The 27927-nt window shown below is 40.0% G+C and overlaps 2 protein-coding genes across 4 annotated transcripts; one reads left to right on the top strand and one right to left on the bottom strand.

Annotated features, from left to right (window-relative positions):
- The first annotated feature begins 2017 nt into the window (after positions 1–2017).
- cd27 (CD27 molecule) lies at positions 2018–10338 on the top strand. Its single transcript, XM_034218936.1, has 8 exons — positions 2018–2052; positions 3397–3448; positions 4229–4364; positions 4447–4572; positions 7974–8123; positions 9632–9682; positions 9769–9882; positions 10057–10338. Exons 3-8 carry the CDS (start codon positions 4229–4231, stop codon positions 10158–10160), a joined length of 681 nt encoding a protein of 226 aa, XP_034074827.1. The 5' UTR covers positions 2018–2052; positions 3397–3448; the 3' UTR covers positions 10161–10338.
- A 446-nt stretch (positions 10339–10784) lies between these two features.
- On the bottom strand, positions 10785–26876 carry si:dkey-260g12.1. Of its 3 annotated transcripts, none has more exons than XM_034218934.1 (12): positions 26801–26876; positions 22782–22977; positions 22467–22536; positions 21865–21925; positions 20902–21012; positions 19369–19509; positions 16670–16745; positions 13841–13887; positions 12561–12686; positions 11650–11672; positions 11451–11556; positions 10785–11099 (listed from the first exon to the last, which is right to left on the bottom strand). In XM_034218934.1, exons 3-12 carry the CDS (start codon positions 22533–22535, stop codon positions 10822–10824), a joined length of 1038 nt encoding a protein of 345 aa, XP_034074825.1. In that variant the 5' UTR covers position 22536; positions 22782–22977; positions 26801–26876; the 3' UTR covers positions 10785–10821. The 3 variants fall into 3 exon arrangements, with proteins under 3 accessions (XP_034074825.1, XP_034074826.1, XP_034074824.1); XM_034218935.1 differs by lacking the exon at positions 26801–26876 and adding an exon at positions 23131–23475; XM_034218933.1 differs by lacking the exon at positions 26801–26876 and having other exon boundaries at positions 22782–23475.
- Positions 26877–27927: the final 1051 nt, after the last annotated feature.

The raw sequence follows: 27927 nt of genomic DNA, 5'->3' as shown, positions 1-27927 counted from the left end.
TGGGCAGTGGAGATTCTGTCTGACACCCCACACTGACCATCCTGGGCTGTACCTGGACAGCTAGGATAAAAAGATATATATTATATAATTGTGCCTGCCATAAACAACAGCCCTGCCATACAATCTACCTTTACAAAGCTTATGTTCAGGTTTTGTTGACATTCGGGCTTAGATGTTTTAATTCATTTATATGTTAATTATTGAGGTCATAGCAAGTCTTGGAGTTGTAACAGCCTGCTGAGATGTTTTTCTAATATGTTTTTAACATGTACAAAAACTATGCCGAGTCTTTACCGCGTTTTGATGTAAAATGGGCGCGCTACTTCTGTGTTACATTTACCTGATGAACGATGGAAAGGTCTGAGGTTACACTGTGAGCCGCAGTGAAGCACAGATGTTGGCTGAGGAACCAGTGGAGAGATGACCTCTTGCTCGGGGTCTATAAGCCCAGCATCACTGGCTGTAGGTGAATCTGAAGTACTGTTGTCTCCCAAAGTCTTGAAAACACACACATGAAAATAAATAGCAACTGCGCCATTAGTTATGCAAATAAAGTCCCCACGCCAATTCTAGCTAACATTATCCATTATGACTTAGCAAGTGGGTTTAACAAGCTAGCAACATTAACTTACAGCAATAAATACTAAACACACGTTGCTTGTCATTATTGAAATCATTATACTGACTAATTTGGAAGTTAGCAAACGTTAGAAAAACAATACTTACGGTGCAGTTCACTTTTCGTTTTGCTGAATCTCTGACCGACGCTCCCGCGCTCTCACTCCCGCCGCTTCCGGCGGCTGCTGCTGCTGCCGGAGCCGTGTGTATTGACGGAACCGCACTAGCTATCAGCCTCACACCGTCCTGGCTTCGATATCCCATACTGCACTCCCTCACATCACTTGACTCATAATGCTCCGGTCGAAAATGAGCGCCACAAACGACCGCGTTTTTCGTCACAGACGCAGCATTGAAGTTCAGTCTCTTTGTCTGCACAAAACGAACCCAGGACCGAAAGCTAGCTAGCTTTCTTTTCCTGTTAGGGAAACTGTGGACTCGATGTCCTGACAGGCTGGTATTTGTGCAACCTGCACACACACAATACTGCACCATGATTACAAATGGTGAAATACAATGTAAAACTACCGAAAAATACCAGCTCACTAAAACACAACCGCTCAACTCAACGCAACTACTAACTACACCAGAGAGCGGAGATGTTTACCCTATGTGATGTAATATGACGCGTTTGATGTATGACCTTAAAAAAAAGCCGTTTTTAAGAGCAGAGCTCAAAATTGCTCCTTTCCCTCTGAATTCCTGCCCTTATCTCTCGTAAAACATATCAAATCCTACATTCACTTTTTTAATTGTAATTTTCAAGCAAGTTTAAGCATAAATGTAGAAAAAAAAAAACCCTGCAAGATGCTCTTTAAGTCGTTTTGAGTAAAAGCGTCAGCTAAATGAAATGCAATGTTGGGACTAACGCGTTACAAAGCTATTTTTGGTAGTAACTAGTACTCTAACGCATTACTTTTTAAATTCAGTAACTCAGTTACCGTTACTACATGGTGCGTTACTCCGTTAGTTTTTTTATATAGTCAACAGCCAGGCGAACAGCTGAGAACTGTACTTAAGTACAGTACTTGAGTAAATGTACTTAGATACTTCCTGTGTCACATGCGGAGACGGGCTGTGGGCGTGTTTGTGTTGTTTACTAACAAGACTATCATGGCGGCGGCGGAGCTCAAGTCTAGTTTCTCCACCTGGAGATATTCTCACTATTTCACTTTTGTCGAGCACAAAGAAAAGAACGTTTTAGTTAAATATAAGTTGTGTCCTGGCGGGTCAAAGAGCCTATCTACTGCCCAAACCAGTCATTTAAATCTCTTAAAACATCTGTAAAAACAACATGCTGGCATTGCTGGGACGAAGCTAGTCCGGCACAGACCCAGACTCATCCAACGCCACTCCACCTCCACCTAACCAACAGCGGCTGGATTTTAACCAAGGGACTGCTAGCCAGGGAAAAGTCGATAAAGCCATTGCACGGTATGTTGTAGAACACATGCAGGCTATTGCTACAGTGGAGTCACCCGCTTTCAGAGAGCTAGTTAGCATGATAGCATGTCCGGGCGGCATACGGCATATGGGACGGAAAACTTGTTCCAACTACCTGGAGAAAGAATATACAAAAATGGAAAGCCAGCTAATATCGATGCAATCCAGATTGCATATAATGCATGTCAAGTTGATCAACAGATTGTATTATTCTCCAATGCAATAACAGTACTGTAATGAAGGCTATAAGGGCATTAATGGGACTCCTTTGTCAAAGAAACAAAAACGTTACTTTCAACAGTAACGCATTACTTTTCGCAAGTAACTAGTAAAGTGACTGCGTTACTTTGAAGATAAGTAACTAGTAATGGTAACTAGTTACTGGTTTTCAGTAACTAGCACAACACTGATGAAATGTAACATCTATCATCAGCTGTACTCTCTGGCAAAACATCCCCCAAAATAAAACAAGTGAATTCAGACACATCTTATGAGAAAAATGATGTTTGTCAATAAACATATTTCATCATTTTTAAGCATGTGAACTCGTTCAAGTGGAAACCCAACATACACCTGAAGCCTTGCATAAGATGTCCCCTTCCAAAAACAAAGAGACACTTAGAAAATAAAGTGTTAGCAGAAGGACTTTACAGAAATGCAGATCAGTAGCTCCTCATAACACAAACAGTTCTCACACTTACAAAGTAAAAACTGTAAAAGCAGGAATGTACCAATCACTCTGTGAATTGTAATATTTTAATATAATCCGGGCAATTCAAGCCACAGTGGACAGATAATCATCTACACTATCACACGTAGAAGATGTCACGCACACTATGCATTTAGGAGTCATTCAATATGTTACATGGCACTCAAAACATTTACACAGTTATTTCTTGAAATGTGAATTTCCTCATGCATGATTAGATGACTAAGCCCCTATTTGCCTCACCATTCAACTGTTCTCTCCTTTATCATCAGGCTGGTAGATTCATGTAATTTCTTTCAGCAACAGGAGGGATACGAGTGAAATGAGTGATGCATGATATTTGACTGAAGAGAGCGAGAGTCAAAGACAGGTATACAAGAAGAGAGGAAGGGAGATTGTTTTCAGCCTAAAATAGAGGTTTTTGGTGAAACGAGAGAGATGGCGCGTGTGGAAAAAGTAAGAGGCTGATGGAGGTCTTGTTTTTGTGCACGGAGCCAAGGGTCGCAGCAAAAAGACTGAGACAGGTTGACATATATCAAAAACATCATTCAAATGTTAAGCTCTCAGAATGAGTCATTCGACATTTGATGAACAATCCCCTGACACACTTCTGGTCCCCTGCTCAGTCTCACACTCAGAGGGTCTCTGCTCACATCTTCTCTCGCCTCCTCATCCACGGTAAGTACAAACTTTAGAAGAGACATTTCAAACCATAGCTGTAAGTCAAACCTTGGGTGAAAACTTCCCTTAAATCACTCGCAGTAGCATGTAAAGTGTTTTTATTGGTGGTAAGAAGATTTGTCTTTTAAAATGGTATCTTATTGGTAAAGTGTATATACTGCATTGTGTAGCTTCACTGCTAGACTTTCTGTTTATTGTGATGTAAAAATCTCCAGTGTTGGAAGAAGTACTTAGTGTAAAAATACTCAGATACAAGTAAAAGTCCTGCTATCAGGTAAAAGTACAAAAGTATTAGCATCAAAATGTACTGAAAGTGCCAAATGTAAAAGTACTGGACCATTTGAGAATAATATATAGTAAATAATTGAATTTTATTTGTTAATACATTCATGTTTTCATCACTTTTGAAGCTGGTAAAGGTGGGGTTCATCTTAATGACACATTATTATATAAATAAACTTAGCTTGACTTGCAATGCATCATTTTAATACAAATAATGATCCAAGTTTTTGTGATAACGCATGATGATAATGATAATATATCATAATGTATTGATTACATTGTATTTTGTATTATTATTAATCCTAATCTGCAAAGTAGCTCAAGCTGTAAAGTAAAAAGTAGCATTAAGTAAAAATACTTAAGTGACTAAAATGTGTACTTACGGTACTTGACTAAATATACTTATACATTTCACCACACTAGGAATGTGTTCTGTGTCTGTTGAATATATTTACATCTATCTCCTCCTCCTCTCTTTTTTCCTCTTCTTCCCAGATGCAGCCACTTTGTTATTTCTCTCTCCTGTGCACTCTCTCTTCCCTCTCCTCTGTGTTGTCTCTACACTGCTCTGACAGACACTATGCCTGGCCAGCGGTCACACCTACGTTATGCTGCGACAAATGCGCGCCAGGTACAAAAATCATAATTTCTCCTTTACACATTTCAAAGTTATGCAAACAGATAATAACCTTTAAGTTGTGTGTGTATTCCAGGTCAGCGTATGCTTACGCGTTCAACAGTCATTTGTGAACATGAGTGTGGACCCTGCAAGGAGAAACTGTACAGGGATACCTACGATGTGAAGAGGAGCTGTGAATTTTGTGGAAATTGCAATAAATGTGAGTATTTTCACAGCTTTTCTGTTGGGTGTGTGAGGCCTGAATTGGATGAAAATGCTACTTAGAGACACAGAAACAGCATCAGTGACAGCATGATTTCATAATGGTTCATATGATGTTATATATTAGTATAAAGGGGTCCGATTGTGCTGTCTGTGGTTCCCCTTTCCTGTAGTGAGTTATATGGTGCATGTAAATGGTCTGCAAAGTCGAGCATCCCAAAGTTTGTTTCCTTCTCCAACATAGTGACATCACTAGGTAACACTCCACTTCTGTAGGCTAGCGCTCCTACACATTGTACGTGATGGGCTAAGGGGCGGGACATCTCTAAGCGGTTGTCCAATCCCAACTGAGCCAGCCAGCTAACCAATCAGAGCACCCTGGGCTCTGGTTTCAGACAGAGGGTGAAAAGAGGAGCTGCAGCACAGGCAGTATGAGAAGAATAAAGAGCTTTTTGAACCTTAAGGAATGGAGACACGTCCCAGTAGAGACACTAAGTACTGATATGAAATGAGCAGAATAGGGCCCCTTTAACACAGCTCACAGAGACTGATTCTTGCACATACAGGAGATTTAAACCCTCATTGTTCAACAGTTTCCACCCTGATAATGCACTTGATTATAAGACTGGATCATTAACATAAACAGGTTAAGAAGAGTGTAGTCATCTTGAAGATGAACCAGAAACATTGATGTTTTAATTAGAAGTGATTCATCAATACTCTAGAAATACTATCTGCTACCCCCTCCCTCTGGGTAACATTTTGGTTCTCATTTAGTTTGAAGTGAGTGATTAATCCTTAGTCTGGAGTCAGGTCCAGGCTTGTTACTCAACATGCTTGTTACTCAACTCTGTGTCTTCGTCATGTTTTCTGAGAAGTTTGCCCAAAGAGACTCAAAGGGTCACAGATGGGAGGGGATTTCCCATCGTGTGTCATGGTGGGAGACAGTCAGAGAGAGAATTGGTGGGGTCTGAGAAACCCTCCGTGAAAAGGGAGGTTATTAGGGTGGGATTCTGCAGCATTAAAGAGGCCCTGTTGTGTTTTAGGGGGAATTTCCCTTTCCTGTCGTGTGTTGTAGGTTTCAGTGCATGTAAATGGTCTGCAAAGACTACAATCCCTGTGTTCGCTCCAGAGGGAGTTTCTCTCCCTGAAACGCCTCCATTGGACTCCTTTGTTTACTTCCATAACATAGTGATATCACTCTATTGCAGGGCTGTCAAACTCAAACACAAAGTGGGCCAAAATAAAAAAAATGGGTACTAGTCGAGGGCCGGCCTGGATCAATGTTAATTGCAAAACTTATTGAAATGAACTTATTGCACATATTAAACCTGGAACTAACAAAGCTTAAATTATTGCCTATAAAAACAACATTAAACATTAAATAATCAGTTGCATTCATTTCTTATGGCTCTATCTGCAGAGTCATTTCTTATGAGTACATTTCTCCACAGGCCAACAACAGCTTCAACAAAACTATTTCCCTCAAAGAACAAACCAAACATGCCCTGTTGTCTCAAGAAACAAAGTGCAGAAGGAAACATCCATTAAACTCAGTGTGCTGCTCTGTGAAGCTAGTTCAGATACTTGGCATCTCATCTTGGGTGCAAGTTCATCAATGTTTGGGGTCAGGCTCTGAGCTGAGGAGACCCTCAGGATGGAGTGAAGGTGTGCGTGCAATATACCGGCGGGCCAGATCTAATAGGAATTAGAAATTATCCTGCGGGCCGAAATCAAATCCACCAAGGGCCTGATTTGGCCCCCGGACCTTGAGTTTGACACATGTGCTCTATTGGCTAGCGCTCCAACAAATTGTACATGATTGGCTTAACCTTTAACAACACCATTAGCAGCACGTGCTACCATTACCATTTTTTGGGTCAATGGTCAATTGATTAATTAAACACAAACAAACATTCATGTGTCGATATAATATGTAATATAATGTAAGTCATCACAAGTACAGACAGGAAGAGTTTCAAAATTGAAAGACCATCATCTTGACAGTGGGGAAAAAAGACCGAAATGTGGTAAACATCGGAAAGAGACTCAGACGCTAAGGCCTCTGCTAAAGAGGAGCAAAAACAGCCTGTTGTGCTTATTCTTAAATGTCACTGTGAACACAGAGGGGAAAACACAAGTCTGTGATTTTTGACTTTCACGTCTGCACCTAAACGTTCTCACATAATGTAAGGGTGAGCCTGTTTGGATTCAATGTGTACAGTGCAGCTGTCAACAAACCTTTTACACTGCGGGTTTAAAGGTGGGTGTTGAAATGTCAAATAATATGCCAATTAACGGCTCTGGAAACTAATTCATGTGGAAATGATTTAACCCACACAAAAACCTCATCACTGTCGTTGCAATACAACAGTGATGATACTTCAATACACTTTGGTTTTCATTGGATTGATGTTTGCAAGGATTTGGGTGTGCAAAAAGGAATCATGCCACATATTAACTCTTAAATGATAGATGTTTACTTCAGTAGAGTATAAGGTCGTACTCTTACCGGCTTTCCGGACGATTTATTTTTTTAATTGTCTGTAAATTATTCAGTTTTAAGAGTAAACATCTTTGCTTTGAATCTGCAGCAACTCTTAAGCTTTGTACTTCATTCTGTCTATTTCTGTTTGATTCACATCCAAGATAAACACGTGTTGGAATAATTGCTATTTGAAGTCCTCTATTTTATTATATGGTTCATCATGGGACAGCAGAGTAAAAGGAAAAACGTCAAAATGTTGAAATGTACTACTTTGAGTCGATATATACAGCCTCATGGGACCCAAGCATTACCATACCCTGTCAGGCGTAAGGTTATATATTGCAGAGTTTATGATAATCTAGTTTAAATCGTGTTTGGGAAGTCCTTTTAATGCCAGTTTTGGGAACAGAGGAGTATGACTGTGTATGACAAGAATGCATTGAAGATAGTTCATGTAAAATATGTCTGATACTGAAGTTCAGTGAAATGTAACCACTCCCATCTTCTCTCTGAACAATAACCCTAAATGACACCAAATGTAATTATGGTTGTGTTGTAGTTTAATGACTATGTTGGACTGGTAAGTGTTTTGTAATGACTCAGGGACCCATACTATTGCTATTTGTGAGTTCATATCGAAGTATGCTCGTAAAAACATTTAGTAAGAGGGTTAAATGTGCAATCAAAGTGAAATACTGCTTTACTGAGTAATAACAGTTGTGTCTTACTTTACAAATATGCATCAACAGTGAGAATAAAAACCGCCCTGTGACTGAGACCCAGAATCCAGAGTGTGACTCATTCCTCATTGTCTGATTCATGTCATGTTTTACAGGCAGCCTTAGTGCATTTGGTTCATCACTAACACACTGTTTGTAGTTATAGTAAAGAAACCATGCATCTTCTTATAGCAAACATGGCGTATGCTTCAAACTGCAACTCCACTCACAACGCAGTGTGCCGATGTAACGCCGGCTACAAGTTCAGAGATGCGTCCCGCAAACAGTGTGTGCCGATACCACCAACCACCATCAAACCTACACCTGCTCCACCCACTACAGGTGAGCCTATCTGCGTGCATTACATTAAAACATCTGATAAAAGACAGCCGTTTTCCAGTCCGTTCACGTGCACAGGAAAGCACCATTCTTGCAGAAAAGACACATATTTTCAGAAAAGAAACATAAATAACATTTAATTTGTTGCTCAATTGAATTCGACATATATTACGGAATAGAGCAGGATGAAAGTTTACAAAGGAATCCACTAAATTAACAGAAATAACATATCTGGTTCAGTTTCTGCAGTCTGATGTTAAAGGTAATACGTTGATGATCATTCATGAAAAAAGGGAAGAGAAAACAACATTTTTAGCTTTTTCCCTTTTCAACTGCTGTCCTTTCAATCACATGGCACACATGTAACCCTGCGTATCACTGTAGCTTTGGGGTAGACTGTAGCCCTACTGCGAACACACAACACATTACAAAACAATACATGAGCATTTTTGTAGATTATTTTAGCAATCTGAAGTTAAGAACGCATTATTTCATTACGTTCAGTGACATTGCATCTACCTGTACTTATCGATATACTTTGTCTAAACCCTGCACCTTAATTGTTTTCTGTGATGTATATTTGAATAGAAAACGAATGCCCTTTGTTACTCTTTGCGCTTTCTGGTTGGGTGCAAACTGCATTTCGTTGTGCAATAACGATAAAGTTGAATCCAATCTATTTTTAGAGAGAACAAGTTATTGACAGCTGATAACCAAACATGTAGGAATACAATATTTTTGTTTTGTGCAAATGTTATTATACTGCATTAAAGGGAGAATTCTGCACATGTGATGAGGATATCCAATCAGTGTTGATGAACAAACTCCTCATGCAATGCTTCGACTTCAATTACCATGAACACTGATTGGACATCCGCATTAAAAGCACTTCTTCACAGAGTGTTCTTCTTATTATTATATTCTTAAAATAATATATAGGTGTTTTTTCTCTTTTGAGGCACTCAGCCAATACACAACATAATAGATATCAAAGTGGATAAAGACTTCTTTCTTACATGTTTTGACTTTATTTAGCTACTCTTTAAATATTTTTCAGTTTCCGTGGCGTTAGTTCGCACGCACGCACACACACACATACCATGCATACATCACTTCAGGGGACATTACATTGACTTACATGCATTTCCTGGAGACTTATCCTAACCTTAACCATAACCAACACATGCCTAACCCTAAACCTAACCAAGTCTTCACCCTAAAATTAATGATTCCCCTCATGGGGACCTCCATTTTGTCCCCATAAGGGAAGCCAGTCCCCACACGTGACTGTGTAAACAGATTTAGGTCCCCACAAGTATAGTAATGCTAGACCACACACACACACACACACACACACACACACACACACAGGGTCACAGGAGTTAATTATAAACCGTTTTGTGTATTTACATATCGGGACTTCCTGATCAGATCAAATAAAGGAGTGCGCTCACGATCTAATCTGAACCATGAAAAGTGAAATGTTTCCAATGAACTCTGTCTCCCTGCAGTCCTGAAACCTGGCCTCACTACAGCCTGGCCGCCTGCTCCACAGCTCAGAGGTAAAGTTCTGTCTGTGCCAATCCAAACAAGGAAATGACTGAACTCTCTCCAGTGTATTTCAATCTATAAATGTCTCTCTCACAAGTTCTTACAGATACCGTGTGGTTCCTGGTGATTATTGCCCTCCTGTGTGCAGGACTTGCAATCGTTTTTGTCGCAAACATAAAGCCCTTTCTGCGCTGGATCAAATCCACGAATGGTTAGTCATTAACATAATGAAGCAGATAATCCTGAACCAGTATACACACAGAGGGAGTGCACTGAGAGTATCATTTTATGTTGTGCACACATTCGTTTTAAAATTAAAGTGACAACTACCTCGTATTTTTACCTGAATACTTAAGATATCTTCCCTCTTTCTGTTGTTGCTCAGGCTACTTTTTGGCTAAAGAACCTGCGCCGGTACCGGCATGCTCCGAGGACGAAGAAGTGTCCACGCCTATCCAGGAAGTGGTCGGGAAATGTGAATGTGTATGAGTGAAAGAAGAGCTCCAGAATATGAACATTTACTGCAAAACATCTCTTTGGACATTAAGGGCAAACGGGCCTACGCTAGAAATGGAAGAACAGATTTCAAGACTGCTGCTGTTTTCCGGGGGAAACTTGACTGTCTGACATCTGTGACGTTAAGATGATGAATGGGATTGGAGAACTTCAAATACCAAGTGTGACGCTGTAACTGCGCATGAGTTAGAAACTGTGCCGGTGGTATGTACTGTGGTACATTTATAGATGTAAATATAAACAGACTTTTAAGATTTTTCAAATGTGAATGTTTTGATTTCTTTATATTTCTAGTCAGCTTTCTTTATTCTGAATAAAGTTTTATTGTAACCAAATCAAGTAATATTCACGTAAAACATCCGAGTCTGACACTTTTAAAGAGAGCAGAGCGAAGAGTATTTACATGATAACTTACACAGGAGATCCCCTCCAGCTGTTCTTCCCAAAGTTCAAGTGTCTGGTGTGCTTGGACCGCATTTCTTCCCAGATAACAAAGTCTCTGCTGCATGGCACTGGGATCCCTTCACAGTTTGCCAAAGGCTCCACATTCATCTGTTCTGTAGTTACTAAAAAAAGTCTGGATGCCAGCGGTCGTAAACCACCAACGTAAATCGTCTGGGATATTTAGGACGCATTATAGCGACTCCTCTTTGGACACATGGCATTCCTTTCCTTGCTCCTGGGAGGGAAAGAAAATGCTGTCAGCCTCTCCGCTCCTCTCCTCCTCAGAGAGGTGGATGCTGGGAGAGGATGTGGGGTGAAACACAGGACAGCCTCTCTCCTCTTCCTCCTCTTCGCTGGTCACTCTCTCGGCCGTCTTCCCACATTGGACCATCGTTGGACCGACTTGTCCTGTAAACTGATTGAGGAGGCTGAAGATAACCGTCCCTGGATTATAGACGTGGACTGGAACTAAAGAAAAAACAAACAAAGAGTGGACGTTGTTATTTACCCGAAGTAGTTTAAAGAACACACATTCATAACAGGAACGCAGCTGCATTTTTCGCTTGTTTCATTTTTATTTTTTATTTCATTATAGTGTACAGTAATCGATGCCATTTCATTTATATTGTAAGATCACAGTACCACAGTACACTCACTACACTCCCCCCTCCACCCGCAAAAAAATGCTTATCAATATAACTTATACAAAAGAGCCATGAAAATATACATAAAACGGAAAAAAATGGTTTTATTTTCTTAATGACTCCACAAAGTGAGTAATGTATTTCCCATGGATGTTTTGGTTTCACTCATCAGTACCCTGACTGGCTGCAGAGAGGCCGGCCGGCGGCTGCTTGGCACTGAATGAGTCTCTGGGGGGCGGGTGAGTCGATTCCTGCGGCTTGTGAGAAGCATCTCCTCCTCCCTGAAGAAAAACATGTCTGTCAGTGTGAGGCAGGCAAACCAGAAGGGATGCGATTTATGTAGAAACATGCACGAATGAAACGTGGAAACTTACCTCACTGCATAACTTTGCAATAGCTGGAAAACAATAGAAAACACATGAATACAAAGTCCGTTTTTCACACATGAAGAAGCCAATGACACATTTCTAATCAGTTGTTTCTTAAAGATGACAAAGACTGTTGTATTGTTTTTGAGGTATAACAATGGTTTCCAAAGGCTCATTATGTTTCTCACAGGCATAATGAGAAACATAAAGCACTTTTTGAACATTCAATTTGCAAATGTTCACCATGTATGTAGTGTCTCTCCTGGGACATGTCTCCATGCTTTAATGTTCAAAAAGCTCTTTATTTTTCTCCTCTGTCTGAAACCAGAGCCCAGTCTGCTCTGATTGGTTAGCTGGCCGGCTCTGTTGTGATTGGTCAACCGCTTAGAGATGTCCCGCCCCTTAGCCTATCACGCACAATGTGTTGGAGCGGCAGCGAATAGAAACATGTGTTTCACAGTGATGTCATTATGTTACAGAAATAAAAAAAAGGAGTCTTGAGGTGTTTCGGCCTTTAGATTTAAGTCTTTACAGACCATTGACATGCACAAAAACCTATGCAACACACTGCAGGAAAGAGGAACCCTAGAAAAGCATAATAGGACCTCTTTAAAGGCTTTCAACAGGATTGGGGGGTTACTTTAAAAATGTATACTGTTAATAATGAATGACTACCTGTACAAAATGTAACCTAATGTTAGTATTAAAAGATAAAAGTAATGTAACCTGATTACTACATCTACTATCTTTTTATTGTATCCTAATTATTACATATTCCCGTTACATGGAATCCGTTGCTTCCAGAAAACAGCTTTTATTGTTTCCCCAGAGGTGATGTCATCATAAAGTTAAGGGTTTGATTGGTTAATGAGCAACTGAGCTTGTCCAGGATGTCCAGTACACACACACCATCTTACCTCGCTTGAAACACGATTCCTCTGCGTTGTCATCTCGGTTTGAGCGAAAGAAGAACAGGATCAAAAGGGCCAAACATCCCAGAGCCACCGGACACAAGATGGCCTCCAGCCGAACGCTCTTCCCGCCTGAGATAAATCAAAACAAGAGTTAAAGTCCATTTCAGAATAATATATATGATATGTTTTATAATGATTGATCATGAAAGTGTTCTCAGAGCTGGTGAAGGTGCAGCTAGTTTGAATGGCTTTGTATACTGCAGGGTAGCTTGTGGATTTACTCCAGGTGGAACTAAAGTCTGATTCAACACTTGATTATAATTCACATCATTCATCCACATCTGCAAAGTAACTAAAGGTATTAAATACATGTAGTGGAGTAGACTGAATTTATGTCGAGTAGAAGTACAAAGTAGCAGAATATGGAAATACTCAAGTAAAGTACAAGTATCTCAAAATGTTACTTAAGTACTTGAGTAAATCTACTTAGTTACTTTAAACCACTGCTGTCCGACCAACATTTCCATCACTACAGACATGCTTTAGGGGTCAAACTCAAATACACAGTGGGCCAAAATAAAAAAATGGGTAGGCCTACTAGTCGAGGGCCGGACTGGTTCAATGTTTATTGCAAAACGTATTGAAATGAACTTATTGCACATATTAAACCTGGAACTAACAAAGCTTAAATTATTGCCTATAAAAACAACATTAAATAATCAGTTGCATTCATTTCTTATGGCTCTATCTGCAGAGTCATTTCTTATGGCTCTATCTGCAGAGTCATTTCTTATGGCTCTATCTGCAGAGTCATTTCTTATGGCTCTATCTGCAGAGTCATTTCTTATCAGTACATTTTTCCACAGGCCAACAACAGCTTCAAAAAAACTATTTCCCTCAAAGAAAAACCAAACATGCCCTGTTGTCTCAAGAAAGAAAGTGCAGAAGGAAACATCCATTAAACTCAGTGTGCTGCTCTGTGATGCTAGTTCAGATACTTGGCATCTCATCTTGGGTGCAAGGTCATCAATGTTTGGGCTCAGGCTCTGAGCTGAGGAGACTCTCAGGATGGAGTGAAGGTGTGTGTGCAATATACCGGTGGTCCAGATCTAATAGGAATTAGAAATTATCCTGCGGGCCGAAATTAAATCCACCAAGGGCCTGATTTGGCCCCCGGGCCTTGAGTTTGAAACATGTGGTTAGAACATAGATCAAACATTGTGCCTCACAACATTAGAAATACATTGAAAACAGTCTCTAAATAATCTTCTCTTCACTCTCACCTATGTGTGGGTCATGTCCTGCTGGTGGTTCTGGCGTCGGGCGGCAGCTGTGTGAGAAAAAGGTGAAGTGTTTAACATCTTAAAAATGTGACCTTAAGAGCAAGAACTGACTGCGATATCTGTAAGGTTCATAACAAATGCTCAAATACACTTCATGTAATACTCTGTGACTTTGAGAGGACTAAAGTGATCTAGATGTAGGGGGACTGTGGCTGCGAGGCAATGCTGTCATCTTTAAAGTCAGAAGGTTGGAGGCTCGATCCCAGCCCGTGCAGTCAACATGTCGATGTACAGGTATATCTCAATACATTAGAATATTTTGGAAAAGTGTATTCATTTCAGTAATTCTATTTAAAAAAGTTAAACTATGGGGTATTGTCAAGAGGAAGATGAGAGACACAAGACCCAACAGTGCAGACGAGCTGAAGGCCATTATTGCAGTAATTTGTGCAAAAGGAGCAGAAACATGAACACACTTTTCAGAAGGCCGACATTTCTGTATTTAAAATCCTTTTTGTATTGGTCTTACAGTATTTAATATCAGCTGTAAGCTGTAATCATCAAGATTAAAACCAATAAACACTTAATAATAATAATAATAATAATAATTATCTTTGTGTGAAATGAATCTATATCGTAGGCTATATGAGTTTCAACTTTTTTTAAATAGAAATACTGAAATCAACTTTTCCACAATATTAAAATGTATGGAGATGTACCTGTATCCTTGGGTAACTTGGTGCTCCCGGTGTGTGAGTGTGTGTGTGTGTGTGTGTGTGTGTGTGTGTGTGTGTGTGTGAGTGTGTGTGTGTGAGAGTGTGTGTGTGTGTGTGTGAGTGTGTGTGTGAGTATGTGTGAGTGCATGCAAGTGTGTGTGTGTGTGTGTGTGTGTGTGTGTGTGTGTGTGTGTGTGTGTGTGAGTGTGTGTGTGAGTGTGTGTGTGTGTGTGTGTGTGTGTGTGTGTGTGCGTGTGTGTGTGTGTGTGAGAGTGTGTGTGCGTGTGTGTGTGTGTGTGTGTGTGTGTGTGTGTGTGTGTGTGTGTGTGAGAGTGTGTGTGCGTGTGTGTGTGTGTGTGTGTGTGTGTGTGTGTGTGTGTGAGTGTGTGTGCGTGTAGCTTCCCTACAGCAAGTGCACTCTATAAACGAATTCAGGCGACCTTTCACCTCCACTTAATTAAATGCATGGTTGCAAGATAAAAATGTGAGTTAATTGATTTAGATAAACATTTTAAGTTGCAAACATTAATTTATAAGTTGTGTTGACGTAATAATGTTGGTAATTACATCAACTTAATATTGTGTGTCATTTGAACTCTGATTTCTGCGTTAATTGACTTCAAACTAAATTCAAGTTGTAGTAAGTAATGCAATTGGCTTGATAACTTAATTGTTCTGCACCTTGAGTTAAGGATTTCAAGTCCACTCCCACTTAACATGCCTGGACAAGTTCCCACAGTTAAGACAAATAGAAATATACAAAGGACATTTTAAGGTGAGTGTCATCTGTTGTCATTCACATACAGTAGATAGCCTTGTAGTTGCACTGTATAGGCAAATTGCTGTGTGCCCATGTCCCATGGTAATATAGCTAATGTGTTTATTTATTATTTGTGGGGCAATTTAAATGTGTGTTATTTATCTTTTGTAATCAAGATTTAAATGAAGCTCAGCGCAAGTTCTTTCAGGAAGACTGGGTGTGTTCACTCTGCAGCTGCATATAATCAGCTCATCACAGGCGTTCTCTTTAACCTATTACATTTCACATCATTCTCCAGCAGCCAATCAACGTGCTGCAGCCAAACTATAAAATGGTTCTCCTCTCTCCTGCAGTCAGCTGTGATTTCAGGTGTTCATGCACCTTATCATATGGCATGTGTCAATACATGTTCAAACTAAATGAATTCTCTCCTGATTGAAACATCATGTGTTGAAATAAACAACTGCAGTTCAAAATAAAAAGTGAATTGCCTAATATTTTTGTTGTGGAATCAATTTCTTTCTTTCTTTAAAGGCAAAAATATGAAAAAGCTAAGAAAAAAAACTATTGAATACAATATATTTGGAGCAGTTTAATTTATAAATGGTTGTCAACTTAAAAACGTGTGTTTACAATGAGGGTAATTAAGTACATACAACTTAAAATTACATTTAAGTCATGTGGTAAAACAAGTTGGAACAACTTAATCTTTTGAGTAATCAACTTAAAAACTTGTGTTTATGCTCCAATTATTAAGTAAGTGGTAATTAAAAACACCTGATTGTAGAGGAAAAGCCTTCTCCCCTAACTCAAATAACTTTGTTGCCTTAAGACAATTTCATTAGAAGTTGTCTTAACTCAATAAACATCGATGCAAACGGTTGCCTTGATTTTCTTTGTTGAGCCAAGGCATTTGTTTTTAGGGTGTGGTTCTGCTCTGCATGAATGAGGTGTGAATGGGTGAATGACTGATAGTATGTAAAGCGCTTTGAGGGGTCGAAAAGACTATGCAGTATAAGAACAGCTATTACTATTTATGTGGTGTCAACCGTCTGTGATGAAGAGGAACATTCAGTGTAATAAGAGACTTAGCACATGTTTAGGGAATGTTGAGAGACCTGTTATTTAACAAGAAAGATGGCCATCTGTTATATTGTAGTTATTAAAGTGAACATATGGTAAACATTTAGCAATTTCATTTAATTGTTTAACGTGGGTTGAATGTGAAAGTATGGCTTATGGCTTTCTTTTGGTTTGTTTTCTATTTGTATGTACAGTTGTAACATTAAGGGGTGTCAGAGGTGTCAAAGTTGTTTTAATCCAAAACTCTCTCTAAGGAAATATATGACTTACTTGGGTAACGTGCAGGGTTTTGTGCAAGAGCTGCTTCGTCCCGGGGAAGCTGAGGAAGTCGTCTGTTTATCTGGTTCTGAAAAAGCAGCAGAAAAACATCACAGCTTTACTTTCGGATTCAAGAGGACAGACTGTTTACGGGTTAACGCTCTGACCGTGAACTTCATGGTTCATTGTCCGCAGAAATAAACTTTGTTGCATGTTTTCAAATATCTCTCTCTTCCTTCATTTCCTGTCATCTCTCTGCTGTCAAACAACAATGAAGGCTGAAGTACAAGGAAGTAACACATACATTTCATAAATGATTATCTTCAGAGTACTGTTGCTTCTGTTCCTGTGAAGAGGTGTTAGTTCCCAGGTTGACTGCAAAGCTTTTTTCACATATATTTAATCGTTTTTGAACCGTTTCATATCATTTTCCAACATACTCTTCATTTATTTCTTATTTTTAACGGTATTTAGGAGTAGTACAGTTCACAGTTGTCATACCATGCACAATTGCTTATCAACGGTATTGAGAATAATTGACATGAGAGCAATTTAAAGGTCCGGACAGGAGCAAACACAGTTTATGTTAGTGGGTAATAATCATATCATTTCTTTTTTGTGTGTCATTTTATTTATGTTTTTATTATGGCTGTCAAACAATTAAAAAATGTAATCAGATTAATCACAGCTTAAAAATTAATTAATCATGATTAATCACCATTCGAACTATGTCCAAAATATGCCATTTATTTATGTATATTGTTGTGGGAATGGAAAGATAAATGAAAGAAGGCGGATATATCCAGTATCTATGTTTATTATAACATTTTTCTGTGTGTCAAAATAAAAGACAGCCCACACAGCTATCAATCATCAAACCGTGGGGTCTTAATTCATTACGTGTTGATTTCTATCAACGGGGGAGTACTTCAGGAAAGTCGACGGGGGAGGGGCTAGTGGAGTACTTCGTGAGCACAGAGTGTGAACTTGTGATCAGCTGTTTTAGCGCAGTTCTCCAGTGAAGGGGGGGAGTCTCCCTCCGCAGCCGGTTGGCGTAGTTTTTGGCACAATTCCGTTGTACAGACCGACGTTAACAGCAGCCCTGTCTGTGCACACGGAGACCGACTCTGTCGTCCGGTGATCTAACCGCCTTCTGGAAAAGCTTCACAAGTACGTCGGTACGCAAATGCGCTTTGTGACACAAGTGACGGTACGCATTTCAGATTACGCACATAACCTGCGTACCAGTTATAATTTATGTGCACCCCTGTACTACAGCAAAAGTATGTTCTATTGAGAAGACGATCACTACGTGACTGGTCTTCGGTATTTCCAGACAAGTGGCTACTGAAATCAATCTTACTAACTGCAGTCTGTGCAATTTACTCGGCACGAGTTGGCGGACTTTATTTTGCTTACTTTAACATCATTTTTCATGGTGGGGCTAAGGTGGGGCTAAGCGATTTCTTGGTATGGGTGTAGCCTACCCCAGCGCTGCCACTGGTGGGATGTATGGGGCGCGCCATTCTGCACATGCGTTAAATGCGTTAAATATTTTAACGCAATTAATTCAAAAAATTAATTACCGCCGCTAACGCGATAATTTTGACAGCATTTTTATACCTCATATTCTTCTAGTGAATATTCATTGTTTTATTATAACTTTTTACCATTGTTTAACATGTTCATGGTTCTATATGCCTTGTTTTTTATTAAATGAGTAGTATATGTTTGAGTATATTAATACATGCATACGTAAAGTAGAACTACTAGTAATAATGGGGTATTTTGCACGGTGGCATCACTTTTCTAAATATATGATATGAGTATTCCTTATACTGTTCACCTCCCTTATAGGGGAGCTCATATGAGAGACTTCCTATAACTTATTTTCAGAGGTGGGAAGTAACTAAGTAGATTTACCGTTGAGGTACTTGTACTTTACTTGAGTATTTCCATGTTATGCTACTGTGTACTTCTACTCCACTACAATTCAGAGGTACATGGTGTACTTCTACTCCACTACATGTATTTAATCCCTTTAGTTACTTTGCAGATTTGGATGAATGATGTGAAATATAATCAGCTCTTAAATCAGACTTTAGTTCCACCTGGAGTAAATCCACAAGCTACCCTGCAGTATACAAAGTCATTCAAACTAGCTGCACCTTTACCAGCTTTGAGAACACTTTCATGATCAATCATTATAAAACATATCATATATATTATTCTGAAATGGACCAATCTGCACAATGACTACTTTTACTGTCGCTACTTTAACTATATTTTGATGAGAATACTTTTGCACTTTTACTTGAGTAACATTTTGAATGCAGGACTTTTACTGTGACAGAGTATTCCTACACTCTGGTACTTCTACTTTTACTCAAGTACAAGATCTGAGTACTTCTACTTTTACTCAAGCACAAGATCTGAGTACTTCTACTTTTACTCAAGTACAATATCTGAGTACTTCTACTTTTACTAAAGTACAATATCTGAGTACTTCTACTTTTACTCAAAAGATATAAGTACTTCTCCCACCTCTGCTTTTTATCACTGTCACAAAGTACAGTATTTCTCTCTCTCTTACAGTCAGTGCGGTATATTTCGTTTATCATGACGCCCCCTGGTGGTAGAGTCTGTTATGACGGTTTAGAAGTCTGCAGTGTTTTACCTGTTGTTGTTTACATGTGGTTGTTGTTGTTTACCTGTTGTTGTTTCCTGTATCTTTTCACAGTCTCTGCAGTTTCTTGACTCAGTGACGAGGTGAGAGCATCTGAAGCCTTCCTCACAGACACACCTCATGTTGGACGAGCGGCTGCAGTTCTGAACCACCTTCAGATGTGACTCTAGGGGAGTGGGGAAATGGAGGTGATTTTAGGGTTTTTTAATCACTGATATTCATGCGGTTCTGTTCTCATTCCTTTAAGGCAGGGGTTCTCAACGTTTTGATGAGTGAGGGCCAATTTAGGTACCCAATATTGGATTGAGGGCCGCCCAAGAAAAAACGGAACACAAAATAATTCCAAAACAAATCCTTTCTTTATTGTACTAACCAATTACCGCAACTCGCGAGATGCCTAGTTGCCATGTACGGAGCCCCTAAAGGGACATGTAAAAAAAAAAAAAAAAAAACAGAGAGAGAGAGAAAAAAAAAAGTCAGGATAACGAGTTAGTTTCTCGAGATACTAACTCGTTATCCTGACTTTTTTTTTACTAACTCGTGCGCACTTTTTTTTGTTGAGAAAGTTACCGGTGCGCCAAGGAGAAAGTGAAGCGCACAGGAGACAACCATTTCATTGCAGACTGTTATGTTTACGTGGGGAAATGACAGTGCATACATTATTTGAGATATATATCGTACTTAGACGGCTAGTGACGGGCGGCCCACTTTGGTACCGGCCCAATGGCCAGTCCGCCACTGGCTCTGTGTGTGTGTGTGTGTGTGTGTGTGTGTGTGTGTGTGTGTGTGTGTGTGTGTGTGTGTGTGTGTGTTTCCCTATAAAACAGCTGCGGGCAGCAGGTACTCTGAGAGTCACGGACATTAATTCATAGATCAAAGCAGACTGGTTTACAGACTCGCCAGTGTTTTGCCAATCCGGTGCTTAAACCAATAGCTCTACACCCCTGGCCGAAATGTCCATAAAATTAAGTCTGACTTCAAAATATATCTCAAATAATGTATGCACTGTCATTTCCCCACGTAAACATAACAGTCTGCAATGAAATGGGTTGTCTCGTGTTCCACTTCCTCCTAGGTGCATCGGTAACTTTCTAAAAAAAAAATAAAGTAAGGAAAACGGATTTGTTTCTCGTGCGCACGAGAAACAAATCCGTTTTCCTTACTTTATTTTTTTTCTCTCTCTCTTTTTTTTTTTTTTTTCCATGTCCCTTTAGGGGCTCCGTAACCATGCAACCAGTACTCTAGCAAACTTTCCACAAGCTGTCATTCATAATTTAGGAATGACAACCCAGGGGGCACAGTTTTACCATTCTTAAATTCCATTCTAATTCTTACTAGATACAACCATGGAGGATTAAAATATAACGCATGCATTTCAGCGTGTCACATTAACTATCGCGGGCCGCCAGAAACATTTCCGATGGCCGCCATTGGCCCGCAGGCCGCACTTTGAGAACCCCTGCTTTAAGGGTAAATGTAACTGTTTATTATTAAAGTTCAAAGCTCGTCTTGGCACCATCATCACTATCGTTGGTGGAGATAACTCGTGTTTCTTTACCTGCGCTGCAGTCTCTGGAGCAGGCGTGGCAGTTTTGTTCACAGTTGAGCTCAAGTGTGTAAAATCCTGCAGAACACGACACACACTCTGCACACGACCTCTGGTACTCACCTGAGAGAGAGAGAGAGAGAGAATAATGACAACAACCGGATGAGGTCTCTCGCCCCGAGCGCAGAATAATAAAGGATGTGGTCGCACACAGGGAGAGGGCGTCACTTTAATCGAGACAAACAGAGACATGTTGAAGAAATCAGAGGTGGGAGGTACATTGTACTTTATATTTCACCTCTACTATATTCTGTAGACCCATATTTTACTTTTTACACAACTTTCTATTCCACTACAGTTATTGAATTAACAGCTTTAGTGACTTGATACTTTACAGATTCAGATTATAGGCTATGCAACATAAATTAACTAATTATTTAACACATAATTAAAAGTAAAGATATCCATATAAGTTATTTATATAGTAATAGCCTAATAATAATAATAACACATTACATTTATATAGCGCTTTTCCTGGTGCTCAAAGGGTTTTACAAGCAAGTTAAGAAGACAAAAAATTAGTATTAACCATATTATTATTATTAGTAGTACAAATTAGCTCCATATACATGAATGCATCAATAATCATAATCCAGTACTTTGACATATGACTCTGAAATTGGTCATTACACTTAACAAGTACTTTTTGTACTTTAAGTATATTAAATGGCATTACTTCTGTACTTTTACTCATGCAAGATTTCGAATGCAGTTGTTATACAATGACATGTTGCTCCTGCAGGTAAGACTTGAGTAAGTACTTCCGGAACAGGAACAAATCGATACAGCATCTGTGCTTCGTCGTAATTTCCAGGTTCAAACCATTGCTGATTAAATCGTTAGAAACAGTGAGTCAAATCTAAATGACAGATCGAAGAGACGAATAGAAGTTGCTGACAGCAGATTTCATCCTACCTGCAGGACACTTGTTACACCTTCTCCCTCCTGAAGGCTCGCAATACCGGCTCACATCGTTCTGTGTACACATTCACATGAAATCAATTAGACCAGGTTCCTGCTGAGGCTGGGAAAAGGAGTCTTTTTCATTATGGTCCTTGGTCTTGGAATGACCTTCAATCACGCCTCAAACTGAGGGCACTTGTCTCAATAGCATGTTTTAAATTGAAGTTGTCTGAAGTCCTTTCCACCAGCTGCTCTTGCAGTAATAAGTAGTGCACCTTTCTTACTGTCCTAATGTGCTCAATGTAGTGACTGCTTTTTTGTCTTTTGTTTTCTTAGTTATATTCTCTGTATTTTATATATTTGTGTTATGTGTAACGATGCTGCCTTCTTGGCCAGGTCAGCATTGCAAATAAGATTCTATCTCAATGCTTTTATCTGGTTAAATAAAGGTTAAATAATTTTTTTTAAATAAGATACACCGCTTCTAAACTCCAGCAAAGTAATACATGTCGTTGCACTTGTGAGCACTTTACAGTAAGTGAGAGGCAAAACAAGGCTTTATTTCCTGTGTGACTCTACAGATATGTGGGTTGATTTACTGAAGACTTTGTTACCAGCGGAGAGGAGAGCACCAGCTGTGCAGAAAACATCCAGAAGATCACCAAACATTGCACGAGTCCCATCCTGTAGAGAGAGGGGAGAACATGTCGAAATGAAGATATCAAGTGGAGGTCATAAACAAATTAAAGCAGACATCAGTAGACTATCATATTTGAAAGAGGCAAGCACATGCTAAAGAAAGGAGTCAAATGATACAAAAATAAGCAGCAGTGTTTTAAGAAAGTGCACTTTTTTGTTGCACCAACAAAGTTATACATTCAGAAATAAGCTGTGACTTTAATATAAGGTGGAAATGTAAAAGATGTTACCTTCAATATTAAGCGTCTTTTGTTCTCCTCCTGTGGTTTTGTTAACTTCCTCAAGGTGTGACTCTCTTTGGGGTTTTCTGTAACTGTACCTCTCACTCTGCCCATCCTCTGTGTCACCGTTTCCTTGATCTCTTCTCAGCTCTCTCTCACGCACTCTGACGTTTCTGCATCAAAGCCTCATCTCTTTCCATGCAGACTGTGAGACAAGGACCAATCAAAGAGACGATCTCTGTGCAACAACATGATCGAAGAGCAGATCACGTTATTTCTCTCCCGATTTGATTTCACAGAATAGCTTAATCACCACATTACTGTTTACTGTTGAAGGAGCTAACAAAGTTTCCCTTACCTTAATAAGTGGAATCTTACTTTGCTTCGTTAACAGAAACACTTCCTTGTGATATCCAAGTAGAGTCAGTTATGGCTTAGGTATTAGGATCCAACACGTGATTGCAAAAACACTTGGTTAAAAGTAAAAGTCCTGCATTCAAATCTTATTCTTACACAATTGTTGACAGATAATGTTCAAAGTAAAAGTACTCTTGCTGTGGTAGAAGTGGCCCTGTTACAGATTTAAAAACAGTAAAGCTGTGGATCTGTTTTCATCTACTTTAAAAGGTTCTAGTAGTTTCCAAAGTAGGAATCAAAGAGATAAGATCTAGGGGGTCATTAGATGATTAATATGAGGAAAAAAACATTTTGGAAGGGGAATTTAATAAGGAGCCCTGGAGGGTTCATAGAGAGAAAAATAAATAAAACGTGGCCACGTTTTACTTTCTCGTGCGCACGCTTTAGTAACTTGTGCGCACGAGTTACTTTCTCGTGCGCACGAGTTACTTTCTCGTGCGCACGAGTTACTAAAGCGTGCGCACGAGTTAATAAACCATGGCCTCGTTTTGTGTGTGGGGGGGGGGGCATTTGTTTATGATAGTATCGTTCGTTCCGGTGCACTCCGGCAGGACTATAGCACATCGAGATTAAGATTAAACACATTTATTTCACTTGGGAATACACTTAACTATGGGGAACCAGATTTGTTTAAAGTACTGTTCGTGGTAATTTGAAAACAAATGCCGGTGGTGTCGGATACACACGAACACGCACACAGAGCGGAGCTGAGCACACACACACACATCATGCGCCCCGGTGACAGGACATCTCCTTAATAAAACGAGGGAGAATACTCTGGTAGTTCGATGTGTGTATAGGTGTGTGTGGTTAAACGTAGCAGCCTCGATCTCTATTCAGCGGTTCTAATGAAGGGAAACGCAGTGAAGTAAACAGTAAAAGGCACAGCTCTTTGCAGCTGGTGCTGCTCTTCTCAGATTCTGCTGAGTTACACGTTACTGCCTCCAGTGCCCTGTACGACGAAGCCAGTTCAACAGACCCTGGACATGTTCGATTTACCCGGCTTAACTAACCATAACAAACGCGATGTCGATAAGCGGTCCTACGAAGCTGGTTATCAACTCAGTAAATCAACCAGGGTTTCTCTGTCCGGCTGAGAGCGCGTTCACGTGAAAGGGACGGGGTTAGCAACATTTGACCAATCACAAACATGGAGACGCGTGCTGACAGCGCAGCGTCATACTTCATGAATGAATAGTGTAAATAGCAAATCCTGCTTCGTAGTACAGGCCACTGGTGCCGCAGAGATTTCATAAAGTGAAGGAGGTTTTCCTTCTATAAAACAGCTGTGGGCAGCAGATACTGTGAGTTACGGACAGGAATCCCTCAATTTAAATAAAACGAGGCCACGCTTTATTAACTTGTGCGCACGCTTTAGTAACTCGTGCGCACGCTTTAGTAACTCGTGCGCACGAGTTACTAAAGCGTGCGCACGAGAAAGTAAAACGTGGCCACGTTTTATTTATTTTTCTCTCTATGAACCCTCCAGGGCTCCGTAATATAATCTTATTTAAATGTGTTAATAATTGCACCTATTTGGAGCATTATTATTTGGAAGATAAATCATATCTCTTCCCTCAAGCTGTGAAGGAATCATTGAGAAATATGTCACCGCCAGACGTTTTACATTGGGAATAACCTTCAGATACGTTAAAGCAAGATTTAAAGCCATTTGTTGTAGTAGTATTTTAAAGGTGGGGGAGGTAATTCACTTCAGAAACACTTTTTGTTATATTCCATGGAATGCTCTTAACATCCAGATAGCAATGAATACATGAAATGCTTTGACAATAAATACATACAAAATGTCATCTGTGGAAGCCGTGGCGCTGTAAAAAGCACGACCAATCATCTGAGCCGGCCCGGCTAAAGTAACTGGATGGCCTACCTGCCTGTCAGCCTTCCATCTGTGCACAAACTTATCTCGTGCCCTCATTGGTCATGTGCGCGTTCGTGTGTTGGAGGAGGGGCTCTGTAAGGAAGTCTGAAGGAAGGGGCCGATTTGTTTCGGCTGCGTACTTTCAAATTCTAGCGCACTCGAGCTGGTTCTACGGTGGCCCTGAAGTGCAAGACACCACAGCATTTCAGAAAACACAACAGCATTTCACAAAATACAACAGCATTTCACAAAACGCCGCAGCATTTCACAAACACAACAGCATTTCACAAAACACAACAGCATTTCACAAAACACAACAGCATTTCACAAAACGCCGCAGCATTTCACAAAACGCCGCAGCATTTCACAAAACACTACAGCATTTCAGAAAACACCACAGCATTTCACATTGGACGGAAAGGGTATTCCTTAGGGCAGGGTTGCCCAACCAGTCGATCGCGATCGACCGGTCGATCACGGGGAGATTCCCAGTCGATCGCGAGATGTGTCTAAAAATAGAACAACAATATTCTGTTTTATCGTTAATGTCCTATAAAATAATCTTCCTGTGCCAGAATAATGCACTTGAACGCATCAAAGCTTTGTGATTGGCCGGCGTGACCCCATGTGTCGGGGCGTGGCTAGTGGGCAGTGCACTAGTTCGCTAACGTTGTCCGTGTCAACAGGAGTGACAGTCCGCACACACACAAGACCGCAATTATGGCAGAAGCAAAACATATATAATTTTCACTCCGAGTGGGAGGATGATTATATTTGTATCTATTCCAATTCAAAGTCCATCTGTCTCATCTGCAATGCGAGCGTGGCTTTATCGAAGAAGGGTAATTTAGGAGCGGCATTTCAAAACAGTGCACAAACGCTACGAGACGGAATTCCCTCCTAATTCTGCCCTACGCTCCCAAAAGGGGAGGGGCCTGAAAGGACAGCTAAATGCACAGCAGTCCATTTTCACCCGGCCCAACAACAAGAGCAAGGCTGCTAGCATAGCATCTTATCGTGTCAGTCACGTTCTTGCGTAACACATGAAGTCTTTCAAAGACGGCGAAGTTGTGAAAGAAGCATTCATGGAGGCTGCGACGCGCTTTTTGGTGACACTAAAAATAACAGTAGCATTCAAAAAGGTTTTTGATATGATAAAAACTCAAGTTAGATACCGTTATTAATCAGCTGTAAGTTTGAGTTTGTTTGAACTTATTCATTATAATTATTGTACAAAATGGTATAAGAATGCAAACTTAAATGTATTATAGTCATCAATTCAGGTTAAGAAACTAGTGTTGCTTGCATCCTATTTTAAAAAGGCATTTCTTTTTATACTCTACTAAAATGCAACAAAAAAAGGGTTTGATTCTATTAATTTTGTCTTTTTTATTGCACTGTTGCAGCAGATTCCTGTAGCTTCAGATCTGAGTTGTCTTATTAGTAAGCCTAATTTATACTTGTGTATATAATGTCAAAGAAAGGGTTCAGAGTCTTTTCTTTTATCCCTGTATCATATGTGGCAGCACTGTTCAATGTTTCTTGAAAACATTACCCACTGTAGTGACGTGTGAATAAACTCCAACTCTGTATCAACAACACTGTTGTGTAACTTCAGTTAAATACTTGTATGTGTGTAGATTAGAAAGAGGTAAGATAAAGGATCTGCAGTATTTTATGAAGTATTAATCGTACAAAGGTCAGTTTTATACAAGTAGAAGTGTGTATTTACCTGGTAGTAGGCTGTCAGTAATGGCTACGCCTCTCTATTTGGACTGGTAGATCTCTGCAGTCTGGCAACTTTAAAAGTAGCTCTCGGTTCAAAAAAGGTTGGGCACCCCTGCCTTAGGGAGAACACTTCTTGTTTGTGATTGGACAGAGCCAGCCATAGAAGCACTGCTGTGATTGGTTGTTTTTGCTGCCAGTCAAGAAATGACGCTGCGTGATTGGCCCAACACATCAGCCGTTAGCTGTTAGCACACACTCAGAGCTCACAGCTCCTCATATCTGTTCAGAAACTGGACAAAAGTTAAACATATACAAAACACAGACTCTCTGTCATTTCGAATACAGTCGCTGCTTTATTTATGTCTGTATGACGTTGTTGTGAGTGTGGACGGAGCAGCTACAGGTTAGTTAGCCTGATCGATCCAATTCCGATAGGATTTACATGGAGATACGGCCCGCCCCCTCTCCAGCGTCTTGTTTGAATGACAGGAGTAAACACAGAATTAATGCTTTATTAATTCATGGTTTTTAAGGGGCTTATCTCCATGTAAATACTATGGTAGACCACCCAATATTCGCATCGCTCTAATCGCTCGAGTTTCACCGCGGCTGTCAGCTGTGTTTGCTCCTGTCATTCAAACAAGAGGCGCTGAGAGGGGGCGGGGCGTATCTCCATGTAAATCCTATGGGAGATACCAACTACAACCAAATGAACATATTTGACCGTGATTTAATTGTAATACACGTTTCAAAGTGATGCCGAAGTAACTACATACTGATAACGGTTAGTAAAAACCATGAATTAACGCTTTGACAAGTCTGCAGATAAGACGGCATGCGAAAAGCTTTTAAAATGCGTGTTTTCTGAATGGAATCGGATCCATCAGGCTAACTAACCTGTAGCTGCTCCGTCCACACTCACAACGTCATACAGACATAAATAAAGCAGCGACTGTATTCACCATGACACAGACAGTCTGTGGTTTGTAGATGTTTAACTTGTGTCCAGTTTCTGAACAGATATGAGGAGCTGTGAGCTCTGAGTGTGTGCTAACGGCTGATGTGTTGGCAATCACGAAGCGTCATTTCTTGACTGGCAGCAAAAACAACCAATCACAGCAGTGCTTCTCT

This window comes from Gymnodraco acuticeps, unplaced genomic scaffold (genome assembly GCF_902827175.1).
Source record: "Gymnodraco acuticeps unplaced genomic scaffold, fGymAcu1.1, whole genome shotgun sequence".
NCBI lineage: Eukaryota > Metazoa > Chordata > Actinopteri > Perciformes > Bathydraconidae > Gymnodraco > Gymnodraco acuticeps.
Note: the sequence above shows the minus strand (reverse complement) of the source record. Positions and strands in the feature narration are given on the sequence as shown.

Bases quoted from the DNA above. Each gene is read 5' to 3' on its own strand.
- cd27 (XM_034218936.1), top strand. From the start codon at position 4,229: ATGCAGCCACTTTGTTATTTCTCTCTCCTGTGCACTCTCTCTTCCCTC. The intron at 8,124-9,631 runs GTGAGCCTATCT...GTCTCCCTGCAG, and splicing joins ACCTGCTCCACCCACTACAG to TCCTGAAACCTGGCCTCACT. The intron at 9,683-9,768 runs GTAAAGTTCTGT...CTCTCTCACAAG, and splicing joins GCCTGCTCCACAGCTCAGAG to TTCTTACAGATACCGTGTGG.
- si:dkey-260g12.1 (XM_034218934.1), bottom strand. From the start codon at position 22,535: ATGGGACTCGTGCAATGTTTGGTGATCTTCTGGATGTTTTCTGCACAG. The intron at 21,013-21,864 runs GTAGGATGAAAT...TCTCTCTCTCAG, and splicing joins GTGTAACAAGTGTCCTGCAG to GTGAGTACCAGAGGTCGTGT. The intron at 11,557-11,649 runs GTAAGTTTCCAC...GTTTTTCTTCAG, and splicing joins TTGCAAAGTTATGCAGTGAG to GGAGGAGGAGATGCTTCTCA.